The following is a 27,006-nucleotide window of genomic DNA, read 5'->3' as shown; positions in this document are numbered from 1 at the left end:
TAATTAATAACACATTAATTTTTAGCCTATCCCTATGTCAAAAACATTTACAGCTTCATTTTGCCTAGTTCCTAAGACTTGATACTTTACTGCAGTCAATCCATTTCAGGTCATATGGTCCGATGAAAAAAGTGCAGGCTTTCCTGGCCATTCATCTTGATTAGGTCAGTGATGAATTGACCGCGAGGGCCTGCGACAAACACTGTACAGGGACTAAGCGATGCTGCATGCTCATCGATACAGTAAAAGAGAATAAATTCAACTTGTTAGACATTTTAGCAAGCATTACATGTATCACTACAGATTTAAAGAAATTTGTCGTTGAACTTGTTCTAATTTGGCCTGCCTCTAGGGTAAGTCAAAATGCAATTGTCAAGTTTTTATTTTGCTTACTACACACTAAACCATCCTATCTTATAAGAGATCTACAATGGAGAACAGATGTCCTTGGGACAGTTCCAGGAATCCTTTCAAATTGGTGCGTTTTACCCTCGCCATCATTATTATGACCCTGACTCAGGAATCATATGGATGCTAAGGCATTTCTTGCCATGTTCAGTCCATTTTTGAGCTAACCTAGACTGCTGAACAAAACGACTTAAGACACACCCGGGGTTTAATCAACGTTTTCAGCAGAAGGGCAACTGGTTTGCATAGGTCAGCAAAACTATTAGAACTGAACTTCTTTGTAAGAAAAACGTTCTGCTACATTGTCAATCCAGCTGGGCAAAATTGTCCCCACAACCGGTCAATTTGCCTGGTGTCTGGCCCTTAATGAAATTCTTGCTGATCTGTACAGAGTTAATCTCAATTTGAAGAAATATCTTCACTAATATCAGTGAGAACATGAACTACCTGCAACTTTGTGCATCACTTTTCTGCAGGTGTTTGTTAATAGTTTACTTCAGATTGAGACTAATGCTGTACAGTCATTCTTTAGTCTTTCTACTAAGCAGTCTTGGTTGACTGAAAACTGGAAGGTTAGCAGGGAGGGGAAACCATTCATTACCCAACCCTATCTTCTCTTACACCTCACATCTCTCAGTTCCATACATGTAAATTGTACAATCATATCATTAAAAGCCAGCTCAAACCTTGTTATCATTTTGTTCAAGACATTGCTCAAGGTACAAAACCACGCTAAACTGCATATCAAGATAAACCCACTCAAAATTAGTGATCCTAGATTTTAAACCTGCCTAAGAATATGCAAAGCCATGATTACATGCGATCATAAGTCTCCCGTGATGTGGACATCTCAGAACATGTAATCTTAGCAACAACAAATGAAAAGCCATCCTGAAATGGAAATGTTGAAAAATTATTAGAAGATAAGTAAAATGAAAAGCAATGATTGTAAGGCAAGCAAAGCACTACTATGTAGATGGTATTGTAATTCAAAGACCTTTTAGTATAAATCTACTAGGGCTCTATCACAAATGCCATTCTGTTCTTAGCTATGCTACTCGCTATCCATTCTGTTGTAGACACATATAGTGAGTAGCCTAGCAGTGTGCAGGTGTTCAAAATATTGTGGCCACTTCTTTGTGTTTTTGAAGTCTCTGTGGAGAGACTTCAGGTAAAGTTTTGAATGACTAGTACATTTATACCACTAAAACAATTAGATTATTTGCTCTCAATTTCAATGCACGATATAAATCTCAAGCTCATAATCTAATTGTTAAGTAGGCAGTTGAAATATCACACTATTTAGAGAGGAAGCCACATAAGCCCTAACTGGTTTTCATGTGCATCCATTATCCAGGTTGGATTAGAATTTGGAATATGCTGGGTTTTTTTTCAAGGACGAAAACTGGAGTTCCCAGAGAAAACCCTCAGGGCGAGCCTAGAACCAACAACAAACTAAACCCACATACGACACATGGCTGGAAAAGAGGATATCACTTATAGGGGAGTTGAAACTGTAACATAATATTGTGCTGGCAGCACTTGACAAAACCCCATTGATTATAAACCATTATACCATGTGACAAGTTCATTCATACAGTAGCTGCTTCAAACACTGACAAGGCTGCAGATAAAACAACACCGAGTAGGCAACCTTACCGAAATTAACCCCGGGAGCTCCATCCAGAACTTGGAATTAGGTATCATCTCCTTGCCCGTTTTTCCAGCCCCTCTGTTAATCAGTGCTCCAACCACACAATACAAAAATAGTCCAGGAAAGAATCTGCAAACATGGAAAATTTAAAACTTCTGAGTATACATCTCAAAGGGGATGATATACATTTCCACAGGATACATGATCTTTAATCTTAATAAATTATTGCTGATTAATAATAATTTTTGCTAGTGACCAGACAGTAGAACAGTTGTAGTATGTTACAATTAATTAATCCTATAAAACCCGTAAATCCCCTATATGGATACATGTGTGCAAAAATAATTGCACATTTTCAAATAAAAAATATGGTTGAGCCTGCTTCAAGACAGTGACCCATTCAGCCAGAGTGTATCCCAGTCTCTGTAGCATGAAGCAACTAGAATTATTTCTACTCCCCCTGGATAAGATGCTTGTCCATCTCATGTTTACTCCCCAGCATTTAAAAACCTGGGTGGAGAGAGGCACTGTGAGATTTAATTCTCTTGCCCAAGAACACAACACAATGACCCTGGCCAGGGCTCAAATTCAGACAACACAATCCGGAATCCAGTATGCTAACAATTAGGCCACCACACCTACATTTTAAAATAAGCTCTTAATTCAAAATTTTGCCACGCAAGGAAAAGATGCAGAACAACAAAAGGGTATTATAAAATAACTGAGCCACTGTGCGCACACTCACATTGTCAATAGGTGCGTTTCGATAAGAGTATGTAAACACGGTGTGACGTTTTAGATTCTCGTGCATTTTTGAGGATTATTTTATAAAAGCAACAGAGCACTTTTTCTGTGTTTACATAGCCTCATCTAAACACTCGGAGGGTTGGGAGAATTCTCAAAAGTTATGCAAACCCCCAACTACGTCTTGGGCTTGCAAACTGTCTCGAATTCTCCCAACCGTCCTTGTGTTTAGATGAGACTATGTAAACAAGGAAAACGAGCTCTATTGCTTAACAGTAAAATCTTGCCTAAATGCTGCCTTTCTCACTATTTCTTTACATATTTTAACAGAGGATTGTAATACCTGAAACGAACAATTAGGACATAAAAATAGTTTTTATGTTACATCCAGAAACGATTTTCCGGAAAACTGAAAACGTATCTTTAAAATACAATCAGAACAAAAATTTCTCCTCTTACTCCTTAGTTACTGTTTTGATTGAGAAGAGAGATCTGTAACTTGAGGTAGACAAGCGTTTCGTCAACATTCCCAAACACCTTGAGTTTGCTACACTAGCTGTACCTTTTATATTTGACAGTATTACACTCAACCTTCCCATCATGCACTTCATTGATTGCGTTGGTCACTGTATTTTCTATGGCATGGTATAAAATAGTTTTAAAGACTTGTGTGTATACCAAGAAAATACAGGTGACTTGTGGGATGTTCTGTGGTATACCACTTGAAAGTGTTGCATAATTAGTATTTCTCAGTGTTTGGAAATGTGTTGAAATGCTATCTCTAATGTTTGATATATTACATGAAAAAGAAGTCACCATTTAGAAATGGGTAATTCCACAAAGTGCATTCATTGTACATGCAGATATTTAATACAGTACATATGATCTGAGAACATCATGTCACAAATATTGGGTTTGCACTGATGTACATACATACAGACTGGCAAGCTGACTTACAAAATAAGCAAGATTGATCCAACACTTAGAGGTTTTGAGGGTTCTTCAGAACTTCCACTGCCACCTGGTGGACAGGCACCCTTATATTCAAGGTCTATAAGATACTGAATGGGAGACAGGATCGCTTTACTCATATCAACTGTACCATGTATACTGAAGTCTCTGTAAACACCTAACTGCACCATGTTCATTTAACAACCACCTCCCTGCATGCACATTGAAATGAGATGCAGCAACATTTTGTAGTGCAAAGGATTTTAAAACTTGTACTCATGCACAGAGCACAAATTTTCAGAGTAAAGGGGAGGGGTATTCTGCCATTTGTCATTTTACTAAGGAAATCATCAACTGCTTCAAACTAAACAATGTCAGTAAACATGCTCATAACAGCAAGTCTACACAACCACAACACTGAGGCAGGGGCAACATCAATAAACTGGTGAGACAATCTTACATAGTACAGAGTGTAATGTTCAGCACTGACACGCAGTAGTCACACAGGTCCCACCCCTGCTTCCTCCCAGTTTATACAGAGTTTGGTAGTCAGCTTGAGCCTTTCTAGGGCTGCAACGATACAATTTCTCACGATGCACTACATATCTTGATACAAGTGTCACAATACGATACATGATACAATACATCATTACATACAACTGACCAGTGATGTAATCTTATTCTTACTTAACTGTTTTGAAATCATTATTTCCATTTATAACAAACCATGAATGGATGAACCATGTGTTTTGTCCGAGGGCACACAAGACTGTGTCAGCTGACAACTAATTGGAACTGCGCATGCTTTTGCACCGCCATCTTGAAAGATATGCGACTGGAAGCACACAAAGCAATACAAAGCAAAGATGGAACTTTTTTTCCCTTTCCCAGGTCCCTTTGTTTAATAAATTGCCCAGAAAGGGCTTAGACCTGGGTAAGGAGTCATAAAAGACAGTTATTTCTGAATGTTGAATTTTTTTATTCATGAAGAATCACAATATCATAATATTGCGATACCTTGTCGTAATATCGATACTCGTATCGTGACAAAAATATCGGTGCATTGGTGTATCATTGCAGCACTAAACTTTTCCCCTTGCAGAATATGAATGGGTAGAAATGCTGACTAAGACGTATGGATTATTGACCAAGTGTGAGGTCAAGATGGCTGGATATTGGCCAAGTTCTTTTTTTGCATGGTCATGGACCGAGACGTAGTCGAGGTTCATAAACTCGCAAAAAAAGAACAAGGCCAACATCAAGCCATCTTGACCAAACAGGCTTGGTCAATAATGAATTTATTATATGGCTTTCGGGGAAATTTTTCTTGCGGGACACAGCGGGTAGTTCCGAGCGGGCAAGATAGCTCCATCTTGCCCGCTCGGGTAGCCAATCACAACGCAGGATTTGATTCATCTTGCCCGCTCACGGAATTAGCCATATAATAAATAATCTTAACGTTGCATATGAGCGCACACGTGTATTTTCATTCAAGGCAGAAAAATAACTTCTAACAACCGTAAATCAAGACAGCTTTAAATTTTACTCTGTTGTTGTTCACTTTTGTGCAGACTTTCACAGAAATGCCACATATTGTGATCATCCGGGCTTTTTCTGAGAGAGAGGTCAATTTTGGTGTTAATTCGTGTTTGCACTTTCAGAAGTTGTCAACAGCTTGTTAAACCATTTCAATAGTTTACTCTGCACCCAGAGGGTTACAGTCAAACTCACAAAACCATGAACACCTAAAATATGTCTGGAATGTTTATTGTGTTATAACCAATCACGAGTGAGATCTTCAACCACAGAAACTGTGGAAAGCAGATGTACATGAGTTTGGGATGTTTATAATGTGAAAAAACTATTTTCACAAACCAATGTGCCGGGCCGACACGACTGCACTAGTGGCTGTTGAATCACTCAAGCCTGAACGATCCAAATCGGTGCTTTCCTTATTTCGTTTCTTTATTTTGATAATGACGAAAAGCAAAGAGTGAAATTGATGAAAATGGAAGTCTTCCATTATATTTTGTAATATGTGAATCAAGCGCAAATTTATTTGGGAAGCAACCGCGGAAAATTGAGGTGTCTCTTTGCCACAACTAATTCCAAAATTAGGAAACATTTGCATATATCGTCATCAATCTTTCCAGGGTGTTTAGATCAACAAATCACTGGGCCCAAGGAATTGTAATTATCTGCTAAAATAAATTGAGTTGCTAGTTTAACCAAAGATGATACCAAGGTTAGCAAAACAACCAAAATTTAAATTTTTATTCATCCCTATTTACAGCCGGGTCAAATTAACTGTTGCTTCGCTTGAGTAACTGTACACATCGGCAGGATTTTTGTTTTCCAAAATCACTCAAACTAAGTACTGGATGCAAGTGAATATATGAAAGATTATATATTTGAACTGCGGAGAATATGAAGACATGATTGATCATTGCAGTTATATACACAACTTAAGCAGTTGTGAAATTAAAGCCTGAAAAAAGTTCAGGCCTGAATGGGATTTGAACCCATGACCTCTGTGATACCAGTGCAGTGCTCTACCAACTGAGCTATCATGCCAACTGGGAGCTGATCAAGCGAAAACCAAAACTATATTTATAGTTCCATGATCAATGCGATACATCTGTTTTCTGCAGTTTCTGTGGTTGAAGATCTCATTCGTGATTGGTTATATAACATATTAAACATTCCAGACATATTTTAGGTGTTCACAGTTTTATGAGTTTGACTGTAATTCCAACTTCACATGAGGATTTGTGTGTGAAATAGAGAGTTTGGTCTTTTCACATTGTTGTTTTTCAGGTTTCAATTAATTTATAATTATTAGAAGATTCATCTTAAATTTCTAAAGTTATTAATTTTACCTACCGTGAGGAATTCATCCTGTATAGTGTAATTTACATGCACATGGGCAAGTCTTGGAACTTCTGTGTGATCTTTTGAGGCCTCCCATGTAGCATTTTCATTGCATCTGAATTTGATTATAGTAATTGGTAAAACCGGGTGGTTAAGAACAAATTCCTCTCCAGAATCAAAAAGTACATCAAAGTATGTTGGTTCTGAAAGTCCAAAAAAAACAGAACTAGTTAAAAAGAACTGACTGTGTTACCTGCAAATTCCTCCCAATGATCAATTTATGTACTCTCTTTACTATTTATAACAATTTAAGTCTAGGCAATTTATTAGAATTAAGGATCTTTACAGTGATTCCTCAGTATCACATTGCACATTCCTTCTGCACTTGATTCTCACCCACTCGTGCACATGAGCAGATGCACATACACAACATAAGAGATTTCTCTTAAGCTAAGCTCAACAGCGAAATAAATGCTTGTTTTCTCTTAAACGAACACAGTGACCTATTTTTTTATTGCATAATTTTAGTGTAAAAAAGATCCTCTCAGATTAAAAAATTAAGAAAAAGATAGTTTGAAAGGAAAAAAAGATATAGCTAAAAGAATGCCCAAAACCGTTAGTTTTATTGCCTCGAGGATGCAAATTATATCTTCAAAAACAATGATTCGAGGAATGCTTTGAGCCAATGTCGTAAAGAATTACACGTACATCTATGTGATTTTTCCATAAATTATATATTGCATTGTCCCAAGTCCCTGAGAATTTCCACCTATCAAGATTTTTTCAAGTATCGCTTTAATAACCCTTACTTCCAGCTACCACAAAATGTAATGTGAACTTATTAAACAATGTGCATGATTAGGCATAAATGGGGGAAGATTGGCACATCATACATGTATCTCTTAAGCAAGCATGGTGGCCTATCCTTTTTATTGTATCTTTTGAAACAGTGCTTGGTAGAGAACAATCAGGAAAAGTTTCAAAAAAATGTTTGAGAACTTTAATTTCTGAGGAATCACCTTAACCACCAACTTCTCCCCAAAACGCAGTTTAACTCTTCTTAAGGCGGCTCCATAGGGTAATCATTTATGGCGTTGCGTGCGCAAGTCTCATGTCTTGAATGCTGTTTAATTGCGTTCGATTTTGCACCTAGTCCTCCCAAACTTACTACATGTAGTAAGCAATGATTAAATAGTGTTTTACTTAATCATCTCTGTTAAAATTTTGGGTTTTAGTCTTTAATTATAAATGCCCAAACAAGAGTATTTTTTACTTTTTTCATGGCTTTATTTGTGATTTTCTTGAATTTCCTTCACTGAAGTCTTCCAAACTTTTCACAGTACATAGCATCCTGCAAAATACAGATCTCAAACACGAAAAAGGTAGGGTTTGTACAGGCACTTCTTTTTTATTTTTGAAAATTTATGTCTGAAAAAACAGCAAAAAAATGGTCTCATAGATTTCTTTGAAAAATGAGCTCAAACAAAAGTAAAATATTTACTACCAGTCTGCCAAATTTTAGGGAATTTCACTGAAGGAAATGCAAGAAAATTGACTGTCAGTTTTGCTTTTTGTACTCATGTTGATGTCATAAAATTAAAAAAATATGGACATTTTCCTTCGAGCGCACACAGATTACTTGAGCTTTCATCCTCAGCACACGTGCGAAGGTAAAACTATACAGAGCCGCCTTAAGTAACTAGTGCTTTCCTTAACAATGACTCAGTTAAACATTCCCTTATTCATTCTTTGTATTTAACAAATGAAGGGTCATAATTTTTGGTTATATTTTGCTTTTTTTGCTCTGAATTGCCAGAAAAAAGCTCAAAACGAGAGTTCCACAACAAAGCAAAGAAGCTTGTCTCACTTCAAGTTTTCAAAGCAATAATTTCGTCTTTCCTTCAAAAACTGGCAAAATAGCTTTTTGACGAGTAAACTTTCCACTTGGGCAGCACCTTACATAGGTCCTTTGGTCTCATTCATGCTTGCCCCTTTGGGTATTATACCTTTTCTTTCATTTATTATTCTTTTTTTTTCCTTAGGGTAGTGTTTTGTTTGTTTTTTTTACATAGCTATGTAAAGGATAATTGAAACCCAATAAAGCTGTAAAAAAAATGTTGATTTCACACCAGTGGGCGACCTCAAAGATGCTTTTTTCACTTAAAAACAGTTAAGTGTTCATTTCACGTCAATATGTCAGCTCAGAGATGTTGATTTCACTTTAAAAAAAAGGAAAATGTTAATTTCACTTTGGTGCCCAAGCTCAGAGATGTTGATTTTGCTTTAAAAAAATAGGTCTGCAGTGTGAGCCTGTGTTTATTTTCAATCCATTATTTTGTGAGTGTAAGTGCTACGAGTGGGTAGGCATTTACTGAAAAAATAAGGGTAAAAAAATAATGAATCAGGTAACATATAATATTATTTTTAATTTGCTGATATCAACATACATGTAGACCAGTCATTAGAAGTAATTCTAAGATGGAGAGTTTATGGACAGCAGAAGACTTTGTTTACAGAGTCAAATGTACAAGCAGTGTCAAGATGGTTTCCCATAAAGAGTGACTTAGTCTGTTACATAATAAAGTCAGCAATTGAGAATTCATCAATTAATCTCAAAAAGACACCTCATCAATGGAGTTGAATTACACAAAGGCTGTGATAATCTTCTGTGTGCTGCGGGTATGAACATTTTGGTCTCTTTGATAGAGACAATTAAAGGATGAAATAAACGCACTAGTGTAGTTTGGAAACAACAGATGATATTTCTTCAAGTTAGGCGTAATTCCAAAAGATATGCAGTCACAGTAGCATTTTTGTATCGTACCAATGATGCTAGAATGCATGCGTATGACTTATTAGGTTCTACCACAAGGAAAAGCGCTCAACGTTAGTGTGTGATCTTGTTTGAAACGTATCTTCCACATGATATGTAGTTGACACTAATGCTTTTAATCTGCGCATGCATTTAGAGCAAATATTGGTTTTGTTTTAAAGAGAAAAGTACCACAAGGAGAGCAAGGGGCTTTCTGAAACAAATATATAGCTTTTTGAAGTGATCAAAGAAGTAACGTACGTACATGCACCACCCGCTTTACAAAATGCTCACAAATACCTACCCCGTCCTACCCACTCCCTTGCTGCAAGCCTAATTAATTAATTGAAATTAATTAATTATACAAACATTAAAGTTTACACTTTATTACCTTATTACCTTATTGCCTTATTGACATAGTGCTTTAGCGACGTCAACCCCCAAACCATCCCAATAGTGCACACTGCACCAAAAATTTCCAAGAATTTTTTGGCTGTGTTATATAAATGCAATTATGGAGGATCCACGTGTTATGAGAGACACAATCATTAGGCATACATGATGTACTCAACACTCAAGGGTTAGCAATGCATTATAGGACAGTTTCAAACACGATCAACCACCTGCAAGTTTTCTGATGTGAGAGAGTCCTTTACAGCAAAGCAAAAGGATTGATTGCTTCCTTTTCTTGATCGTCAACACAGAGAAACGTAGTCACCATTATTGTAGCCTGTGAACACAGACGTAAGTATTTTCGGTTGTCAACTAAACCAGAATTTTTGGTCACCACAGTAGTGGTCGCAACTTTGGGCCATTTATCGATGTATCTAACCAAATTTTGTGGAGGGACAATAACTTTAAGGCAAGAAGTCAAAAGTGTTAGTGAAATGTTTGGACATCATGTCCGATCATAATGTGAAATTGGCCGGAAATATTCAAAATTTGGTCGGACACTGACTGACTGATTGTTATTTCCAGTACTAGTCACATGTCATCCCTTGTACATAGATGCAAGAGTTGACCTGACTTAGAGGGCTTTATGCATCTACAATGCATAAGCCCACAAAAGAAACAGAAAAATGTTGATTTCACGCAACGGGCAACCTCAAAGATGCTTTTTTTCACTTAAAAAACAGTAAAATTTTAATGTCACGTAAACATGAAAGCTCAGAGATGTTGATTTCATGTGAAAAACAGTAAAATGTTGATTTCACGACAATGTGCCTTGCGTGTTTTTTCAAATGAGGAAAAGTGATCTAAGTATGCATCTGTACTCTGATAAAGCATGCTAAAATAAGCCAATCAGAATCCTTGTTAGAATTGTTCAAATAATTTGATTGGCTAACGAGACTGCAGCTTTCAATCAAACTTGACTACAGCTTAACTTTTGGTTTCCAGTGGCTTTCAAGAGAAGAACATTTGATTTAAAAATGAGGATCTAAAAGTTTCTAGTCCTGGGGAGAGAATATCAGAGCAAGCTTTCAACTGACCACTCATCGGGTGAGCATTGTAATTGTTGAGGTTCACTTCGCTGAGATGACCGGTGATCACTATGTAGTGAACAAGCATTACTACAATCCATGTAAGTTAAGTGTTGTTTGAGCTTCTTATCATAAACTGAAACAGAGACAGCTTAATTTGTATTTTCTGTTACTGTTTTACATCTAAAGTATAATTTCTGCCTTTATTACAAATATAATGTCTGTTATGGATTCAAAGTATTCGCTAGGTTGACAATTTGTTTATTTCCTTGTACATGATTACGGTTTCGGAATCTATATGTAGCAAAACTACATGATTATCAATAACATGCAACCTTCAGCGCAAAAACTTCTTGACAGAACCTAAGTTTGGTGGACGTCAATCATCTCCATCTCCTTGCCAACTGTATGCAAAATTTACCTGAAAGAGTGAAAACTTGCAGTGGTCCACTTGTAAAAATTATCATTTTACTTTTGGTATGTACGACTAGCTCACTAAATACATTGGCATTAAATATTCCTTGAAATCTACAATGTATAAATGAGGACATTTGCTGGGTTTTTCAATGGCCATTCGCATGCATGAATGACCTGAGAGCAAGCAGATCTACACGCAAACAAAGTATTTCTGCAAGTATTTTTCTTGGGGCTACGGACTGAACAATACTTAACCCTATAAAACTTATAACTTATTACCTTACAAAATCATCAGGTTTATGAGACGTTCGAGTCTTGTTCAGTCTGTAGCCCCAAGACAAATACATGCAGAAATAATTTGTTTGCATGTAGATTTGTTTGCTCTCGGGGTCATTCATGCATGCGAATGGCCATTGAGAAACCCGACCTGCCCATCTTCATTTATAGATTTCAAGGAATATTTAATGCGATGTATTTAGTGAACTAGCTGTGCATACTGAAAGTAAAATGATAATTTTTACAAGTGGACAGCTGCAAGGTTTTGTTTTTGTAAATTTTGCATACAGTCAGCAAGGAGGCGGAGATGACTGATGTCCACCAAAACCTAGGTTTTGTGTAGACGCTTTTGTGCTGAAGGTCGCATGTGATTGATAACTGCTGTAACTTACACTACTGTTGTTGCAGACAAATCGCTCATTTCCACTGCCTTTGCTTGAGTCGCAAGGGATGTTAAATTTGAGTCAAATTTGTCAAAATTCTGACAGAAAAATTTGAAATTCAGCTAACCATGTATCTGCACTGTGATAAAGCGAGCTGTTTCAGCCAATCAGAGCTCACATTATATAGAAACTTTATTATTAATAATAATTTGTATGTCTCAATTTTTTTCTGATTTTTATCAAACACTTGAGACAGTACTTTAGCCACATTTCCAAACACCTCAAAGCTTATCAACAATATTCAACTGCATGGCATATTCTCAACTCTCTTCTTGTTTGTTTGGAGGTGTGGCGAAAAATGGTCTCTTGTTTTCTGTTACCTATGGTATGATAATTGCAACCTTACTGCACTAAGCTGCCACATCAGTGACCAGTCAATAATCCATCAGTGTTCAATTAACACAAGTCCTCAAATACATGTACAAGTACCAGGCACATGGAGACACTGAACACTAAGTTAAGTTATGTTGTAGTTCAATCAAACCTGCTCTGAAGTGGTTGTTGCCTTCTTTGAAGCTCCCAATCTTAATCGGCTTTGTGTACAGAGTTTTATTGTACTTGGGTCTATAATCAATCTTGTTGGCCAGGCAAATTCCAGAATTTTCAGGGCAAAAGTCAGGAACAGGAGTACAAATGGAAAAATAGAAAAGGCAGGTTGAGCTGTCATTTCCCACATCAGGTGGATGGAAGAGCTTGCATCCTGGGAAGTCACGTGACACCTCAAACTGCCAGTAGCGTTGCCTGAAATTTAGACAAAGAAAAGCAACATTGTTATCAAATGAACCAAACTGTAGTAATTGCATGTATACTCTGTCGATGAACTCTCTGTAAGACAGACATTCTCAAGACTACAGTACCACCTGAAAGTATTGACCCAATAGGATGCGGTAGAGCCTCGTCTTTGCTACGTGGTCTGACCTTGCATCCACCACAGTGGTCAAAAAGTGAAGCCGACGTAAAGACAAGTGCAACCATACTTTAGCAAATGCTGTCGCACAAAAGACGCGGTAATACTTCGGTGAAAAACAATAGTGACTAATTTTTATCGTGGAAGATTGTTTACATGTAATAATAGCTGTGAAGCTTGTCAATCGACAAACACGAGCAAGCTAAAGCTTGGTTTTCACAAGCGATGCACACAGAATTTACAGCTGGTAATTAGACTTTGAATATTTACAAGCCTGAGTAAATTTCCGTCTGTGAGGCATGACATGACAGCGTCACTGCAAACAACTACAAATCGGCTCGCTTCGGTTTCTTCTGAATGTTGTGTAAAATGACATTTAGTTGTCATCATTTTCTCTTTTAAAACTGCTTTATCTTTTGATTCAACAAACTTGAAAGAACTGACATTGCTTACGAAAACTTTTAATTATAACCTACAAAAACCCAACAAACGTGTGCCAACGCATGGGTTGCCCCTGTAAACCATTAAAACGATTTGTTTTCCCACCAATACTTGCCAAAGGTTTATTCATTTTGTAACCAAGATTTTGCCATCACCGAATACATGTATAACAAACTCAATGAACAGAACAGCGATCAGTCTGATCAATCAGATCTTTGTTATGATAACAGTTACGACGGTAACACCTGTCACATGCTTACTCAAGCAGAACGGTTCTAATTTGTTTGTTGTTCATACATGCAACATCTGCCCAGCTTCAAATTTTTCCAGGAGTATGGACTAATTCACCTAATATTGGGGCACTGAGATTACTTTGAATTCTATTAAATTCAATGCTTGGTTCCTGATCAGGGTTACATTTTTTTTATGGCGAATAGATTCAATGTGCTTTGGAGTCCCAGTATGTCCAGGTCCGTAGCAGGGGGAGGGGCAGGGGGGGCTCGAGCCCCGCCAGAAATTTTCAGACTTGACTTAAATTCTGCTACAAAAGTGGAACTTTGCCACTAAAATGGATAGTTGTCAATGGAAGCTACAGTTTCAAAGTATTGTTGATCATAGTAAGATTATGTACTGTTGTTCTTCTGTGCAATTTGGAATTGCGTAAAGGAACAAAATCGTATTTTTGCTCTGCCAAAAACAACCAACAGCTTCAAAATATCTGCTTTTTTTGATCAAAATAGACAGAAGCAAAATGGATCGAAATGCACCAATGACAATCCCTGAACTTGACCTCTTGAACTTTATTGGTTTTCTAAGAGGTCCACCAGTGTAAAATATACTACTGTACTAGAGTGAAACTTAGGTTTTTGCGCTTTTATATTGAAAGCCTCACAATGTCTTTGCAAATCCAAACAAGTCAAAAATAAGCAGGGAACACTTTTATCTTGGGTAAAACCATGCACTAGTGACACAGAGCCTGGTGTAGTCGAAGAAACAATCCGAATGAAAGAACAACCTGGAAATGACAATGATTTTGAGCCATCGACAACAATAGCTGGCAAACAGGAAACGACAAAGAGACAACTCAGCCCTCCAGATCAAGTCTTTGTAAACGTATCAGATAGTCCATACCAGCTGAAGAATTTTAAATTCCCGGCCAAGAGCTTCAGGAGTAAGAATCCAACAAAAAGAACAAGAACAAAAGGTATTGTAGACAAATGTAGTGATCTGACATGTACCAAGAAGTATGCTTTAACCGAGGGACCAAAACAGGGGTGGAGTTAATGGGGGCCACTTGCTCGGGCCTCCCCCCCAGTCATTTTATGCTTGCTACAGGCCTGATGTCGTGTCAGTATGCTGGACGTGATCAATGAATGAACTTGTTTAGTTTTGATTTCTTGTGTATTCATTCTGAGCGGCAGATCTGAAAGAACCCAAAAATATCCAGACATCTGCTGAGCAATAACTATTTTAAAAGCAAGGTGCTAAGTTCACACACCTGTAACACTGAGTCAGTGGAAAGATGACAAATAAAGCATGACTCTACTTCGCATGTTGTGTTGAAAGTTATGCAATTTTTTTTGGTAAAGAAGCGTTTTTATCCAGGTGAGAATAATTTATAAACAGGTCAGTTCAAAATTGGATGCTTGGTTTGTTACCTGGGATCTGTGATCAACGTTTTTTTACAACCTGATTGGATAGATATAATTATCATAAAATGTGTCCTGGAATCCCAGACATCGGTATGGTGAAAAACAACTTGATCAATGAATGAACTTGTTTTTATTTCTTGTGTATTTAATCTGAGCAGCAAAGATGAAAGAAACCAAACATATCCAATCTTTTGCCGAACAATAACCATTTTAAAAGCAAGGATTGACAAGGTGCTCAGTTCACAAACAACACAGTCAGCAGAAAGAGATAACAAAAGCATGACTTTGCACATTGAGTTGTTTCTAAAGTTATCAAAATTCAAGGCGTTTGCTATTTTACTTTTAATTACAATGTAGGCTACTCCTGTCTTAAAAACTTTCTTTAGATGTGTATTTTCATTTAAATAACAATTGCCTGAACCAGGAATATTCAAAAGATTATTGCATTTGCTCGCATTTGCTCGTTCACAGGTGTGACTACCAGTGGTGACATCCTACAATTCCATAGCTGAGCATTTCAAAGCATTCTTTTAGATATGAGTTGCAAAAGTTTTCTTCTTAGCTTTTATTATTATAGTAAAAATAACTCTGAAGGAAATGAATTTGGAAAATATAGAAGATTTACTTTTAGATAAGAAAACCTTGTCAGCCGAGAGATTAAAGAAATTTGATCAGATCGAGCAGAAGCATTCAAGCACACTCAATTGTCACCTTTATATGAAAGAAAACCAAAGGCTATTGAAAAATGACACATCTTTATGAATACCACCGTATTACCTCGTCTAAATGCTGCCGTGACAGGAAAAATACCACCCCCAATTTTACCTAGGTAAAGACAAGGTTGAGTACGGGAATACCGCGACAATGACGCATGGAGGCCCCATGGTGAGAACGCAGAAAATGGGTCAATACTTTCAGGCAGTACTGTAGATATCTGCCCTAGAGTTACTGTAGACCTTTAGGGGTGACTTGCAGAGGCTGCATGCCCTTTGACCACCAAAAGTACACAGAGATGTGAAATATATAGTATAATACCCTTCAGCTGCAAGAAGATAACAAAATTCAGTCAAGAAATTTGCATCCCTAATTTGATAGTGACAATTAACATTTAATAACCAAGAAGAATAAAGCACTATGTAAATGAAGCTCTTGGTTGTTAAATAGAAGTTGTTGCTTCTTGGCAACTACTGTTCATGAATGCAAGATCTGTGGATAAGTACAGCGCATGAGCAGATTTAGGAAAGCAGAGCTGTACAAGAGAGCAAGACAAGAGCCAATGGAACAACAGATCTGATGTGAGAAGACTGTGGGGCTAGACTGGCTGCACTTAAGGTTACCATATACTTCAGAGGTGTCTCTTCAGAAGTGTCTCTCATCCAAGCGCATCTAGTTTGAACTGTAAATATCTTAACCTCCGTATCAAATTAAAGCTTATAGAGAAAGGGCTTCCAACCCAGGTGAAACCTACTTGCCAGGAAACCTTCTTAAAACCTGACATGACCTGGCTAGAAGGATAAAAAGTCATGAATAGAAAAAGTTGATGGGAAGTGAACCCAGGTAAATATAGCATTTTGGCACAAACCACTGAGTTCATTCATTATAAGCCTCCACTACTCGGTGATTCCAGTGCTTTTCAAAAAATGTGGTGTTGTCCTTTCACATAGGCCCCATTTTCAGTTTTGGTGACCACAAAGCTGAGTCAGGTCACCCTTGTGGTAAACAAAACTTGAGTATGTCCATGCAACATAGTCCCAGCAAGACCATAGCCAGAAAAAAATGTGACTGATGTAATGGCCATGGTTAAGTTATCCTCCCGAACATTTATTTTGTTTGTGATGACTATAAACAGCAAAAACGTAAAAAAATGACTGAGGCAAGTTGACCTGTTAAACATCCGGGCCAAAGACTGGTAACCAATCGTTTCGCCCGATGTCAGTTTGCCCGGACAGAAAAACCTTTTGCCCGAACTGAAAGTTCAAAGAAGGATGTGTTAACTATTCTTTCTTTAAACTTTTCTTAGCGAAAAAGACAACATTGTGGGCATAATGAAACAAAATATTACACTTGTAACACATGTCTGTTTCCCATTCTTTGATCCACTGAACACGGAGCCAACAGTCCAGGCGAACAGTTTCAGCAAACTCCAGGATTCGAGCGAACTTAAGAGTCCCTGTCCATAAATATGGAAAATAACTCGGCAAGGGTCGAAAATTCGATTTCGCTCATATTCCTATGGTAGATAGGCTAGGGCATGACAAAAACTACTAGATGTTTTTTTTGGTAAAGTATCCTTTTATTTCAAAGAAATATGCAAATTACCAAATTCCGTTAAAATCGTCATTTGACGCACCATTTTATTAAACAAGTCTGAGAGCCTCCCATGCAAAACCACATCATTCTTCCGTCTTTAAAACACTCAAATATTTTTTTGCAATGTTTAAATGTGTACTGGGTTGATTTTAGGGAATGTTGCGGTGTTTGTTGGGTGCAAAATAATTAAATTTCGAAGACATGTATTTCATTCACTTCAAAGTACTTCATAAAAATAATTGATTTTTACCATGTGCGAAACCTTCAAATGGATTAAGCTTCTGGTGGTTGAATTGCAGAAGGATGGTCTACAGATTCCTGTAAAAACTTCTTTGGGCAAATGATTGTGAGCGGCGCGAGAGCTTTTCAAAGTACGTTAAAAATGCAGATATTTGACCATCCGTCGTCAAATTTCAATTTACGGGTTAGACATATATTTTAGCACGCGTCACATGTCTTGAGCTATATTAAGTTGAAATAGACACAGAGCTGATAATTTCGAAATGTTCTAACCTTATTTGCTGTAAAAGGCAGGTCCAAAAGCCTATTTGACGTGTTTCTGTCACCATTCGTCGCACATAAAGCAGAAGTTTGCTTTTGTTTACACAACATCCAATGTACATCGCCAACTGTCAACTTATTTAACGGTCGAATACCACGAATCTATGACACTCTTTCGACATGTATTATCACCACTTCATCTAAGTCAAAAACGGCTAAGTGATTTGTAGATAGTTGCTTGCTTTGCACTACACCAAAATATTACGTTTGATCATCATTTGATCTATCGCTGCTTGAATCCTTGCTTGCAGCGGTTCCTTGTTTGTTCGTCACACAATGCTGTCATCCCATTTCAGGGGGTAGGGGTAGGACAATTTCTATCCTAATAGGTAAGGCTCCGCAAGGCTTGGAACCACAGGGAGCACACAATCTTGTTGAGTAGGAAGAAAGTTAGTAATTTTACCCATTTTATACTTATTATTATTCATAGTTAGATATTTTTGAAATCATTGTGATTTATATTTTAATTGTTTAAGGAAGGGCCACGAGTTTATCAGTTAATGACTGTAAAGTGTTTTTACCCTCATTAAATAAAGTTACTTACTTACTTACTTACTTATTGTCTTGAATTGACTCCATGTTCGCTAAAAAATTTATAACCCGATAGTGAAAAAATATTCAAAGTACACCAACCTCTATTAAGCGGCCACCTCCCATTTCTCTGAGGGTAGCCCACTGTATTATATGTAAACCCAAAATAATTGCACAGTGTGAAAAGACCTAGGTACGAGTTTAGCGTTACGGTATCATGCAGGGTGTGTAGGTAGCGGTGGTCTAGTAAAAGATGACAACACGGGCAATGGTTAACTATTCATTCTTTTCATTGCTTAATTTAATCTCTTCCTACTCAACAAGATTGTGTGCTCCCTGTGGTTCCAAGCCTTGCGGAGCCTTACGTATTAGGATAGAAATTGTCCTACCCCTACCCCCTAAAATGGGATGACAGCATTGCGTGATGAACAAACAAGGAACCGCTGCAAGCAAGGATTCAAGCAGCGATAGATCAAACAATGATCAAACGTAATATTTTGGTGTAGTGCAAAGCAAGCAACTATCTACAAATCACTTAGCCATTTTTGACTTAGATGAAGTGGTGATCATATATGTCGAAAGAGGGTCATAGATTCGTGGTATTCGACCATTAAATAAGTTGACAGTTGGCGATGTACATCAGACGTTGCGTAAACAAAAGCAAACTTCTGCTTTATGTACGACGAATGGTGACAGAAACACGTCAAATAGGCTTTTGGACCTGCCTTTTACAGCAAATAAGGTTAGAACATTTCGAAATTATCAGCTCTGTGTCTATTTCAACTTAATATAGCTCAAGACATGTGGCGCGTGCTAAAATATATGTCTAACCCGTAAATTGAAATTTGACGACGGATGGTCAAATATCTGCATTTTTAACGTACTTTGAAAAGCTCTCGCGCCGCTCACAATCATTTGCCCAAAGAAGTTTTTACAGGAATCTGTAGACCATCCTTCTGCAATTCAACTACCAGAAGCTTAATCCATTTGAAGGTTTCGCACATGGTGAAAATCGATTATTTTCATGAAGTACTTTGAAGTGAATGAAATACATGCCTTCGAAATTTAATTATTTTGCACCCAAAAACACAACGCAGCATTCCCTAAAATCAACCCAGTACACATTTAAACATTGCACAAAAATATTTGAGTGTTTTAAAGACAGAAGAATGATGTGGTTTTGCATGCGAGGCTCTCAAACTTGTTTAATAAAATGCTGCGTCAAAGGACGATTTTAACGGAATTTGGTAATTTGCATATTTCTTTGAAATAAAAGGATACTTTACCAAAAAAACATCTGGTAGTTTTTGTCATGCCCTAGCCTATCTACCATAGGAATATGAGCGAAATCGAATTTTCGACCCTTGCCGCGAAATTAAGAATTTGTCTGATTTTTACAGGCAGGCACTCTTAATTTCTAACGAAACAACGTTTCAAAGACAGACCACAAAACCACAGTGCCATTTAAAGTTCGAATAGTGGCTGGCTTCTAAAAGGAAAATGATTTTATGATTGCATTTCCACATGGCCTGCAACACTGAATATTTATTTCAATCCAGCAAGCTACGAAGGAAAAAAAAACTTACTGGTTTACGTGTTTAACAGTACTTCAGAAGCTCATTATAATTATCGCAAATAAACTCAGATTATCTTGTATTGTACGTTGTACACTGATCGCTATCATGCGTAGCCTGATCCGAGTTCACAATCCCTGATCGTCTCATCATAGAATTCAATCACTGATCATTCACTTACGATTTAAGAACCTTGACGTCTTTGTTCGGTGGAGCGCAGACTTCCGAGAAAACTCCTGGGATAACAAAAAGAAGAAACAAAGGGAACGACGTCCAGCTATCCGCCATTTTGTTGCCCGTCTCGTGACCAAAAAGATAGTTACCAGACTCCTAAACAAAAGTTCCGCGTATAAAGTCTAAGAAACAATTTTTGTTCGAAAAAAATGTAATTTTGTTATTCAAAAACACGAAAAAATAAAAAGAGAAAAATGCATGATAAAAAAAATTGAACTCGCCGTTTAATTTTGTAGGGGAAGACTCTAAACTTGGCTCCCAAAACGTATCCATGATTTTACAGACCAGGAACTGAATTCCTCGCTGTAAAGAGTGACAGTAAAAGCTGCCTACTATTCTTATATCAAAAAACCCATCATTGTTTACTTCTTAGCAGTTTCCATTCAGTTTTATTTAAAGTTAGGGCCACAGACAAACAAACAAATGGTAATATGTTAGCAAACTTAGCACCCTCTGAGAAGATTCTGTTGGCTTTTTTGCATCAATTGATTGGATGATCTATTCTCCAGAGAACATAAATGCAACCCAGTTGGAGAAATAATTTTATGAGTAAACGGAAAAAATAGATAGAAATGTAAAGCCAAGGGGCATTTAACGGTCGTTAGAAAATTATTAGAGGGATTTGTACAGGAAAAACAAGTCTTGCCATCCAAAAATTGGTATATTTCCAAACTGTTGTAAAATTTATTACCGGGAGATTACAGGCCCGGGATGATCTTGTATGGTTAGTTTTCTCTCTTCCTTTTTCTTACACTTACAAAATGCCTTTTTATAATAATATTAGATTGGAAAGTCTTCTCATAATTTTCCATAAAAGAACTTTTCATTGGGGACTCTAGTTGTTTCTCTGTCCCCACACTGGTAATGTAATGAACATATCATCATTGAAACCTTCTCAATTTTCAACTGTTCACCATTAAAAGGTACCAATTTCTGAAAATTTATATTCATGCTAATTGAAAAGCATTTTCCATTTGTTGTTATCATATAACTTAAGCTACACATTTTATGATTGCTGTGTCCCAGTGCTGCCAAAGCTGAATGCAATCTATATGACAACCTCTGCGACAAATTCCCTTCTCTCAGTATTTGTCCATCACAGTACCTAAATCAGAGTTAAGGAATCTCTGCAGTCTGACACAGACAGGGTAATAGGACAATCTTCAATTGAATTTTTGAAAGTAATCTGTATGTGCTTTGGTTTCACATAATTTACCACACAGTGCAATTGCGAACTTGTAAGACTTTGTCATGAAGTAAAACCATGACCCTGTTGTACACATTTTCTTTTGCTTTGCATTGGCTTTATGTTTTTGCTTCAAATTCTGATCGGTTCACGGATAACTTGTCTCCATTTGTTGTGATTGCGTGGCCAGTGATTACTTTGGCTTTGGTTTTACAACACACAATTGAAAACTGCTCTATGGCTGGAGTTATTTATTCTAATGCATTTCATTTATATTTTTAATTTTTTCTTTATAAATTTAAAATTCATAAATTTAAAATTCATAAATTTCAATTTCTTTAAGTAAGGTTTGAAGGAATATTCTCAACAAAAAAATTAGCAAAAGTAATAAACCACGTTTCAACATCATCAGGACATCATTGTCATGTAAATGTGTAGGTTAGTTTTTGCATTATAAATAGAGCTACAATATTATGCGCATAGGATGGCAAAATTTCTGTATAGACTTTTCCATTATTCATTTATTCATTGACAGTTTCCCATTTTCTACATAGCTCTTTTTGACAGTGTTCATAACCTTTATGTCAAAGAACTAATAAGCAACTTTTAAAGGGCTGGGTCACCTGCTAATGGACAATGTTTTGTTTGAAAGTCAAATTTTTATCTGATTTTGGCACTAAATTTTTGTGGGTTCTAATTTTTTTGTGATTTTTGCGTTTTTTTCTACAATAAGTAGAAAAAAATTTTCTCCGCAAAAACTTACTCCTCTGGCAAAATTATGCATGCAAATGTCGCTAGTAGAATTTGTTGCAGAAATGAGAAACAAAACGTTCAAAAATTAAGAACAAGGTTTACAGGAAAGGATCATTAGGTTCTCTATTGAGAGGAGCATCTACAATTCCGCAAAAGAGTCCGATGTAATTGTGACAGAGTGACACTGATTACTGAATTACTGTGTTTTAAATTTCTACATGTTATTTCACTTAAATGCGACCTCCCAAAAATTGCAAAAATTAATATCCAGCAAGAAAAACCAGTCTTTTACAATCACAAAAATTAGTTCCCACAAAATTCAAAAAATGCTGATCCCGCAAAAATTTAGTGCCGCATGGTATTTACAAATCTATGTTCACAATTCATGAATAAAGCAATCTCATGGACAGAGAAAAAACATTAAAAGAACCCTAATATTTGGTATGGCTTATTGTTCATTCCAATCTATGTCCCTTCTAAACTCATCAAATTCATCCAGTGACATTCTTGCAACTTTTTCAGCAAACCGTTTATCTGAGTTAGTAACAATCAGTCCCAGTCCATAGTCATCGATCTTCATTTCATCTGTTATGTGGCCTAGATGTTTCAAGTACAAATGCCTTTCTTTTATTCGCTTTAAAGAGCACTGGAACAACCGAGGACAGCGTGCTATACTGGATGGACTCGCATTAATCTTCTCATAGCAGTATGTCCACTTTTCCTTGAGTGCCTCGGGACTGAAGGTCAAAACAGATGGCTGTTTGAGAATGATGTTCTTGATGTGATCTTTGTTGAATTTGAGCTCTTGTTCGAGGAACTGAACTTTCTTCCTCAATGACTCAACATTATAAGTGGCGATTATGCTAGGGCACTTTGTAAGTACATGGAGTATTTCATCTTTGGTGAACTTTGGTGTTACTTTCATGTCTTCAAAATATTTGACCTATGAAATAAAAAAAAGCTTTCAGATTAGATTGTGAGAAGTTTGTGTTGTTGGGCAAGACACTTAACTCTCAGACATGCTTTGAGAAAGATGGGCATCCAAGCATCCTGTGGACACCCACAGGATGCATTTTATTTTTCAAATGATACTTTATAAATTGTTCATGTGAGTAGACCCTAAAGCACATTTTGGATGCACACTTTTCAAATCCTGGCTAAAAGCCTACTCTTAATGTACCTCTCTCCACCCAGGTATATAAAATGGGGATCAGAAACTTTAATGCTGAGGGTAACACCAATGGACTTGTATTCTACCCACGGAGAGAGGGGTAGTCAAGACTCCTAGCTCTTCTCAATTGGCACAGAACAGACTAAAGAGAAGACTTATATTGGGTCTAAGATTCTCTCCTCTGCCCCGCAGACATTGAAACCCTTACCCCATACTAGACCATGATCAGTTTGATTTTGCAACAATATTCTGACTAAGCACCAAACACCCCTGCCCTATCCCAGGCTAGCTGTTTTCCATGCAGAAATATTTTCACTATCATAGTCCAACATGCACCAACTAAACTAAAATCTTACAAAGTTACCTCTGAGAAGTCAAATCCAGTTGAACTTAAATTGTTCGATTGATTTTTATTGGGTTCAGCAATCAAACACAAACTTATCAAAGCAAATACAATCAAAGGTTCAGTTATTGCACTCTTATTCCATCAAACACAAGCAAACTCTTGAAGTTTGATTGGTGGGACCGATTATCAAACATTCAGTTGGCCAAGCCAGGCATTTAAAACTGTTTTCAACAGGTTTTGGAGTTGTGTGGTCTTGAAACACGAAAATACGAGTTCCCAGGTGAGAACCAAGATGCCAGAAGAATTTTATATTATTATCTACTACATCTTACCTACCTTGAAATTTCATACAATGGCAAAATCTGTGTAGTTGAAATGTTTTGCATTTTCTTTTTTTGTAAACAAAATAAAACCAGTTGACTTCAATTGGTTCCATTAAGTTCCGTAATTGAACTCACCATAAAATGAAGTTAGATTGTCTTTGACTGTCCCAAACCAATCACAAAACAATCAAGTGATTGATTTTTCATTTTGGCTGATTAGGCCAGGTTCATACTGACTGGACCATAGTCTCCTACACAGACACTCGTTGAGCATGTCACATAATCTTCCTTCCCCATGAAATTATGGCTGCTGAAACACAGGGTTATTTCTGTCGTTTTATCACAATGCACTTCCTGATCAAGGCAGCAAATGTTTGAACCTAAGAAATTTAGCCTGACACTTTACTGCCAGTGTGGCCTTTCAACAAGTGTGTGGACCTTAAAACCCTTGATTTAAATCTTGATAAGCAAGAAACTGTAGAGCATTTTGTAAAGAAAGAAATGGGCATGTTTGTAAGTAGACATTTGTTTGGCTAGTTCGTCCCAAAATGCTGGAAGCCTGCAGGAAATCTGCTTGGATTGCAAGACACCAAAATACCAGCAAGGACTTTCAATGAGTGTGTGAGACATTTACAATGTTATGTTTAAGTCTGAATACGGAAACTATAGTGTGTTTCACAGTGAAAAAGATGAAGTGTTCATCAATCTTTGAGCTCGGACTGGATTCAAAAGATTGCATAATTGAAATCATAGTATTTACTTTGAAAGCATTAACGCTAAATTCAACACAACACGCCACAGTACATGTTGTAGTTACCACTCCAAGGGAGCCTTACACGATGACCCGGCACTGATTGGCTCAGCTGATTTCTACAAGCAAAGGGAAAGGAATGTGTTGTTTGTTTCAACAGATGCTGGTAAAGGAGGAAGATTGCATGACGAGCCCAAAGAGTATCATCTGCATAGGAGGCTACCTAGACCACAGATATAGGCCAGCAGTCTGGAGGTGGGAAGAGGGAACAGAGAAAGCATGCAGGGAATGCTACCCAGCTACGTTTGTAACCATGAATGGCCAAGATACCTCCCACCTCCCCCTCCCACCAGGCCTTACCTTTCCAGGCAAAGTTTCCTCTGTTCTAGCTGTTAACACACCAGGCGCTTCTTTAACAACGTAAGTTATAGACTCTGGATAGATTCCAATATTTCGCATTGCCTGCACACGGTTTTTAAGCAAGACCTCCTTGGTTGTCAAGATGGTTGGTCTGCGAGTGATAACTTTGCGCCTAAGTTCTCGGTCAATTCCAATCTCCCCTAGAAATCTAAAGATTTGTGCTATTTTCTTCACGGAAAGTTTGCTGAAATCTATATGTTTGCGAATATTTTTAACTCGGATGCCATTTCTTTCCAAAAATTCCCCGACTTTGGCACGTGCTTTAGATGACAGTTCAGGCTGTTCAAGTTGTTCAACTAATCTTGTCCCTTGTGAACCTTGGTTAGTTTCCAAAGGCTTCTGAGTTTCAGTTACCAACTTTCTAACAAAGCCAAAGGGAAAATCCCTTTTAAGGCTGCCAAACACCAGTATCCGAAGTGATGCAGTGTTAATGTTAAACTGTCGCACAAGAACGAAAGCATCCTTCGGGAAAGCCACCATATTGAAATCCTTACACCTTTTCCAGGTTCCCCGCATTTTTCACAGCCTCGGGCGGTATTGGAGATCTGGGCCCAGTTGTTCAAAGGGTCATATTTTATTCTTGAATGCGTGGTGCCTGAATGCGTAATTAAATTTAAAACAACTCTGCAAAAAACTAGCAAGATAAAACACTTTTATACCAGAGAAATTAAATTAAGAATTTTTTTAGAGGTATTATCAACCGGCTGATAATATAAATGTGGACATCGAGCCTTACATGAACCCCCATTACCCCCACCTCAAAGGAAACGTAGCTTGACTGTTTCCATGATACCTAAAGCTATGTCGACTAGAGTCTTTGATGACCCTTGGCTCAAAGGTCAAAGGGCAGAGGCTCAGGGACAAAGAGTGATCTCCTGGACCACCAGATGGGGGGTTGGGGGTAAGGCTACCAACCGTACCCCAGAAAACACTGCACATGCCTTGCACCAGCCGGTGTTGTGGAGATTAGAATATGGACCCATGTGATATTCGCCGGAGGAAAACATAACATTATCAGAAGGATTTTTGTCTGAGAGTTTGAAGAAGCTGAGCTTATTTACGACGGGAGGGAGTTGTTCAAGGGGCTTATTATTCAGTTGGTTTTAAACATTACATTTCGCGATCAATATATATAGCTATGTATGCCATATATTAATCCTAATTGTTGTGGACGTCAAAAAAATAATAACTTCACATAGATGGAAAAATTTTCTGAGCCGGGTCCCGAATAAACGCCGAGTCTCAAGCATCTGAAGCCTCTCAACCATTTTTTTCAAGGTGCAATAAGCTTGAATTACAATCTTAAGTGCATGTTATAAACGTCAAAGAGAATGGATAAAGCCATTGTTTTTATCCAAGGAGACGCTAGTTTACTTATTCATTTACTTACTTGGCGACATATTTGTTTTGCATTTTCGTTTATTCACGATTTGCGTCAGTGAATGACAACTGAATGAGTGGGTAGCAAGCTAAGAAATGCAATGTCCAACACTTGTTTATAATGTGTAAACGAAATAAAGCACCACTCCTGAGCGCAAAGCGTCACTGATTATGCAAACGACTGCGTTCTTATAAAATTTATGCTTAGAGTCTTATAAAAAGAGTCTACAAAGTCTCTTCAGAAATATTCCTCCCCCTGTTAATTGAATACCGATAAAAATTTTATTTTTCTAGAACCAAATTGCAAATAGTTTATCGCAGTTAGCGAACCAAACTACATTACTTAATGTGCTATAAAATACAATTTAAATCCTCTCGGCGCGCCTATAAACTTAAACTGGCTATCTTT

General features: G+C 37.3%; 2 protein-coding genes across 2 annotated transcripts; both read right to left on the bottom strand.

Annotated features, from left to right (window-relative positions):
* Window positions 1-531: 531 nt before the first annotated feature.
* LOC145498327 (cation-dependent mannose-6-phosphate receptor-like) lies at window positions 532-20,355 on the bottom strand. Its single transcript, XM_081478242.1, has 6 exons — window positions 20,215-20,355; window positions 12,542-12,798; window positions 6,641-6,831; window positions 3,764-3,867; window positions 2,068-2,191; window positions 532-1,299 (listed from the first exon to the last, which is right to left on the bottom strand). Exons 1-6 carry the CDS (start codon window positions 20,319-20,321, stop codon window positions 1,222-1,224), a joined length of 861 nt encoding a protein of 286 aa, XP_081334368.1. The 5' UTR covers window positions 20,322-20,355; the 3' UTR covers window positions 532-1,221.
* Window positions 20,356-20,868: 513 nt separating this feature from the next.
* Window positions 20,869-26,869, bottom strand: LOC145498302 (transcription termination factor 3, mitochondrial-like). Its single transcript, XM_081478213.1, has 2 exons — window positions 25,158-26,869; window positions 20,869-23,149 (listed from the first exon to the last, which is right to left on the bottom strand). The coding sequence occupies exons 1-2, from the start codon at window positions 25,731-25,733 to the stop codon at window positions 22,655-22,657; spliced, it is 1,071 nt and encodes a 356-aa protein (XP_081334339.1). The 5' UTR covers window positions 25,734-26,869; the 3' UTR covers window positions 20,869-22,654.
* Between the last annotated feature and the right edge of the window lie 137 nt (window positions 26,870-27,006).

This window comes from Orbicella franksi, chromosome 1, assembly GCF_964199315.1.
Source record: "Orbicella franksi chromosome 1, jaOrbFran1.1, whole genome shotgun sequence".
In the NCBI taxonomy this organism is placed as follows: domain Eukaryota; kingdom Metazoa; phylum Cnidaria; class Anthozoa; order Scleractinia; family Merulinidae; genus Orbicella; species Orbicella franksi.
Note: the sequence above shows the minus strand (reverse complement) of the source record. Positions and strands in the feature narration are given on the sequence as shown.